We start from the raw sequence: 5226 nt of genomic DNA, 5'->3' as shown, positions 1-5226 counted from the left end.
CGACGGAGACTGCACTGTTCCTCACCGCTGGCGTCCTGCCTTCCCTGGGCTGGGGGAGCACTGGGGGGACCCCCCCCCTTGTAGCTGGGACCCCCTTTCTGCAGCTGGGACCCCCCTCCTGCAGCTGGGACCCCTCTCCTGCATCTGGGACCCCCCCCATTGCAGCTGGGACCCCCTCCTGCAGCTGGGACCCCCCCCATTGCAGCTGGGACCCCCCCCTGCAGCTGGGACCCCCCAATTGCAGCCGGTACCTCCCCCCATTGCAGCCGGGACCCCTCTCCTGCATCTGGGACCCCCCCCCTGCAGCTGGGACCCCCCTGCTACAGCTGGGACCCCTCTCCTGCATCTGGGACCCCCCCCTGCAGCTGGGACCCCCCCCATTGCAGCTGGGACCCCCCCAATTGCAGCCGGTACCTCCCCCCCCTGCAGCTGGGACCCCCTCCCCTGCAGCTGGGACCCCTCCCTGCAGCTGGGACCCCCCCCATTGCAGCCGGGACCCCTCCCCTGCAGCCAGAACCCCCCTCCCACCACAGCTGGGACCCCCCCCCAGCTTCACCCGTGGTGGCTCCCTGGGCCCAGGACAATAAAAGCTGTCGGATTTTTAATGGTGATAAGACGCATTTTTGTCCTTCTGGGTCGGGGGGGGGCGTGTGTGTGTGTGTGTGTGTGTGTGTCACTAATAACACAATTAGTTTGGTGGTGCAAAGGGGGGGGTACAGCGGGGTTTTTTTTTTTGGGGGGGGGTAAAGAGGACGGGAAGCAAGATGGTGGGTGCAGGAGAGACGGGAGGATGAGCACAGGGTCGGGAGGTTGCTACAAAAAAAAAAAAAATAAATTAAAAAATCGTATTTTGAGGGAACTGGGCAGAGCAGGAGATAAAGCTGCCCTTGGGGTGCAGGAATGGGCCCCCCCCTCCCGGCCTGCACCCCCCCCAGCAAACAGGAATCGCTGGACCTCCGTCCCCTCCTGGGCTCATTCTGGGCGCTCGGGGTCAAGGAAAATGTCTCGTCGTTGGAAATTTCTCACTTTTGCTCTTTTTTTTGCTTTCCTCACGCTTCTGATACCCAAATTCCAACCTTTAACGGGGAGGGGGGGGCACGGGGGTGGGGTGTCCGGGGCATGTTCAGCCCCAAAATCACAAGAATTTGACTCAAAAGTCAAATTTGGAAGCAGGACCCTCCCGGGAAGGTTTCTGGGTTGGTTTTTTTGTTTTGGTTTTTTTTTTTTTTTTTCAGATTATGGCAGAAATGGAGAAAAAAGGTGCTGTAACGCCCCCCCGGGGGTCCCAGTCGTGTCGTGTCCCCCCCCCCCCCCAGGGTGGCTGCTCACAGTCCCCATCGTCCTGTGTCCCCCAGTGAGGGGTTGCTGTTGGGGGGGGGGGGGGGAGCATGGGGACAGGGACAGGAGGACGAGGATGAGGAGGGGAGGGGGACATGGGGATAAGGGGGGGAGGGAGGGGGACAAGGATGGGGACAATGAGAGGGAGAAGGACATGGGGACAGGGAGAGAGGATGGGGAGGGGGAGAGGGTCATGACTATGGGGATGGGGACAGGGAGAGGGGGACAAGGATGAGGAGGGGGAGAGGGACATGGGGAGAGGGGAGGGGGCCAAGGATGGGGACATTGAGAGGGAGAGGGACATGGGGACAGGGAGAGAGGATGGGGAGAGGGAGAGGGTCGTGGACTTGGGGACAGGGAAAGGGGGAGAGGGACATGGGGAGAGGGGACAGGGAGGGGGATAAGGGACAGAGACATGGGGCCGGGGAGAGGGACAGGGAGGAGGCCGAAGGATGAGGAGGGGGACAGGGCCATGGAGAGAGGGGGGACACGAGGATAAGGAGGGGGAGAGGGACCTGGGGAGAGGGGAGGGGGACAAGGACGGGGATAATGAGAGGGAGAGGGACATGGGGACAGAGAGAGAGGATGGGGAGAGGGAGAGGGGGACAAGGACAAGGACGAGGAGCGGGACAGGGACATGGGGAGAGGGGGACAATGAGAGGGACCCCCCATGTCCCTACATGGGGACAAGGAGAGGGATGGGAGAGGGACGTGGGGACAGGGAGAGAGGATGGGGAGGGGGAGAAGGGTGAGGAGGGGGGAGAGGGACAGGGAGGGGGATAAGGGACAGGGACATGGGGCCGGGAGAGGGACAGGGAGGGGGCGCAAGGATGAGGATGAGGAGGGGGACAAGGGTGAGGACAAGGAGGGGGGGAGAGGGACAGGGATGGGGACACGGGACTGGGGACAGGAAGGAGCGGGGCGGGGGGGTCAGGGGAGACGCTGGGGACAGGGACAGAACCGGGGGGGGGGGGGGGGGCTGAATTGGGGGGGGGGGGGGGGCAGCAGCGACGGAGGCGCGTGAGGGGGAAGAGCAGCTTTACTGGGGGCAGCGCTGGGGGGTGACGGCGGCACCGGGGGGCCCGGCCAGAGGCCGTGGGGGGGCCCGTCCGTGGGTCCGTCCGTGGGTCCGTCCGTGGGGCTCAGAAGTGGACGTAGGAGAGGACGACGTCGCCGTCCACCTCCAGCGTGTCGGCGTGAGGCCCCGGGGGGAGGCGGTGGGCGAAGTCGCAGAGCGGCTGCCCCTCGGCGAACACCTTGAAGCGCCGGTTCCCGCAGCGGATGGAGACCTGGGGGGTTGGGGGGGAAGGACGTGGGGCACGAGGATCCTCGTGCGAGCCGGGGGCCCTCGTGCGACACCGACGTCCACCCGAGGGCAACACCCGTCCGCTCTGCCCGTGCGTGTGACGCCGCCACGCGTGTGGCTCCTGTGGGCTGTGCCCGTCCTCGGGCGAGACGGGGCCCTCGTGCAAGTCACACCTATGTGTGAGGCCCGTCCTCGTGCAACACAACCTCTTGTGCAATGCAGCCCCTCGGGCAACTCCCGTGTGCGGTTTCCGTCCTCGGGCAACACAGCCCCTCGTGCAACTCACACCCATGTGCAATGCCCACTCTCGTGCAATGCAGCCCCTCGTGCAATTCACACCCATGTGCAATGCCCACCCTCGTGCAACACAACCTCTCGTGCAGCTCACACCCATGTGCAATGCCCATCCTTGTGCAATGCAGCCCCTCGTGCAACTCACACCCATGTGCAATGCCCACCCTCGTGCAACACAACCCCTCATGCAACACAGCCCCTTGTGAAACTCCCACCCATGTGCGATGCCCGTCCTTGTGCAATGCAACCTCTTATGCAATGCAGCCACGTGCAACGCAGCCCCTTGTGCAACTCCCGTGCGCAGTTCCCATCCTTGTGCAACACAACCAACCCCTCACGCAACTCCCCCCCATGCAATGCCCGTCCTCGTGCAATACAACCCCTCGTGCAACACAGCCCCTTGTGAAGCTCCCACCCACATGCGATGCCCGTCCTCGTGCAACACAGCCCCTCATGCAACACAACCCCTCGCGCAACTCCCACCCACGTGCGATGCCCATCCTCGTGCGACGCAACCTCTTGTGCAATGCAGCCATGTGCAACGTAGCCCCTCGTGCAACTCACCCCCCTGCGCATGCAATGCCCGTCCTCGTGCAATGCCCACCCTCACGCAACACAACCCCTCGTGCAATTCCCACCCACATGCGACGCCTGTCCTTGTGCAACACAAGCCCTTGCGTAACTCCCCCTTAAGCGACGCCTGTCCTCGTGCAACGTGGCCCCTCGTGCAACTCCCACCCACGTGCCATGACTTCTCTTGTGCAACCCAGCCCCTCGTGCCAGCAACGCCCGTCCTTGTGCCACACAGCCCCTCGTGCACCTCCCACCCACGTGCGATGCTCATTCTTGCGCCGCACAGCCCCTCGTGCAAGTGACGCCCATCCTTGTGCAACGCAAAACACACACACACACACACACACACACACACACACCCCCGCGGCGCGACGCACCCGCAGGCAACCCCCTCCCATAAACGACTCCCCCTCCTCGTGCCACGCAGCCCCTCGTGCAACACACGCACACACCCCGTCGTGCACTCACGTCGAAGTAGCGGCCGCGCTGGAGGGGGTTGTGGGGCAGGTCCAGCTCCTCGGCCCCCCAAGTGCCCCCCACGAGGCTGTTCCGCACCACCAGCCCCTCGCCCGGGCGCGGGTTCAAGTGCAGCAGCACGTCCCCCCCGGGCCCCGCCCGCAGGTTGATGTGGAACCTTTTGGGGGGGGTGACAGAGGTGTGGGGGGGGGCTCAGGGTACCCCAAAGAAAGGGGTGGGGTGTGTGTGGGGGGGGGGGGTCACTTTTTCGCCCCCCCCGTCCCAAAAATACCTTTCGGCGTCGGGGGGGATGAAGCCCTTCACCACGATGGTTTTCTTGGGGATGAGCCCCCCCGGGATGGTGGCGATGAAGGGCACCGGCTGCGGGGGACAAGGAGGGGGGGGGGGCACTGGGATGGGCACAGGGCCCCCCCCCCCAATAAAAAAACCCTCTGTGCCCCCCCAAAAAACCCTCAAGGAGTTGGGGTCCCCCCACTCACCGGGTGGAGGGTGGGCGGCTGCTCCATCACCTGCGGGACAGGAGAGAGGGTCGGGGGGGGGACACACACACACACAGCCCCCCCCCAAAGATAGAGCGGGGAGGGGGGGGGGGAACAGGGTTGTGGCCCCCCCCCAGCACTCACCGGCAGGTTGCCTTGGTAGGGGATGGTCTGCGGCATGTCCTGAGGGGAGGGGGGGGGGGCAGAGAAGAAAAAAGGGGTGAAGGGAGCCCCCCTCACTCTAAAACACCCGGGACCCCCCCCAAACACCCCCCCCAAACACACACACACACACACCCCCCCCCAGGACTTACCGGCATGGCGGGGGGTAGAACCCCTGCGGAGAGATGGGGAAGAAGTGAGGCTGGGGGGGGTCCCCAAGTGTTGGGTTTTTGTTTTTTTTTTTGGGGGGGGGGGTGTTTTGGGGGGGTGTGGGGGGGTCAGGCCCGGCTCACCCCAGCACCCAGGACGGTGACCGAGTGCAGCTCCAGGTCCCCGTCCACGGTGACGGCCGCGACCCGCTCCGGGGGCAGCCGGTGCGGGAAGTCGTCCAAGGGGCGACTGTTCACCAGGATCTGGGGGGGCCGGGGGGGGGCGTCAGAGCCCCCAGTTCCCCTCCCTGTGTGCCCAGAGTGTCCCGCTCTGGGACCCCCTATGGCCCTGGTGAGCCCACAGACCCCCTTGGGACCCCAAATACCCCCCAGTGAACCCATTTACCCCCTCTGGGACCCCATTTACCCCCTTGGGACCCCAAATAAC

At 64.8% G+C, this 5226-nt stretch overlaps 1 protein-coding gene across 1 annotated transcript in view; it reads right to left on the bottom strand.

The window, feature by feature from the left end:
* Positions 1 to 2480: 2480 nt before the first annotated feature.
* The window catches only part of LGALS4 (galectin 4), a 5181-nt gene continuing 2435 nt past the window's right edge, over positions 2481 to 5226 (bottom strand). The window contains exons 4-9 of the mRNA XM_074930668.1: positions 4923 to 5042; positions 4612 to 4650; positions 4468 to 4497; positions 4260 to 4348; positions 3980 to 4145; positions 2481 to 2627 (exon numbers count right to left, since the gene is read on the bottom strand). Of these exons, the coding sequence (XP_074786769.1) occupies positions 2481 to 2627; positions 3980 to 4145; positions 4260 to 4348; positions 4468 to 4497; positions 4612 to 4650; positions 4923 to 5042 (591 nt within the window). The remainder of the gene's footprint in view (positions 2628 to 3979; positions 4146 to 4259; positions 4349 to 4467; positions 4498 to 4611; positions 4651 to 4922; positions 5043 to 5226) is intronic.

This window comes from Athene noctua, chromosome 35 (assembly GCF_965140245.1).
Source record: "Athene noctua chromosome 35, bAthNoc1.hap1.1, whole genome shotgun sequence".
NCBI lineage: Eukaryota > Metazoa > Chordata > Aves > Strigiformes > Strigidae > Athene > Athene noctua.
This window is presented reverse-complemented; position numbering and strand designations above follow the sequence as displayed.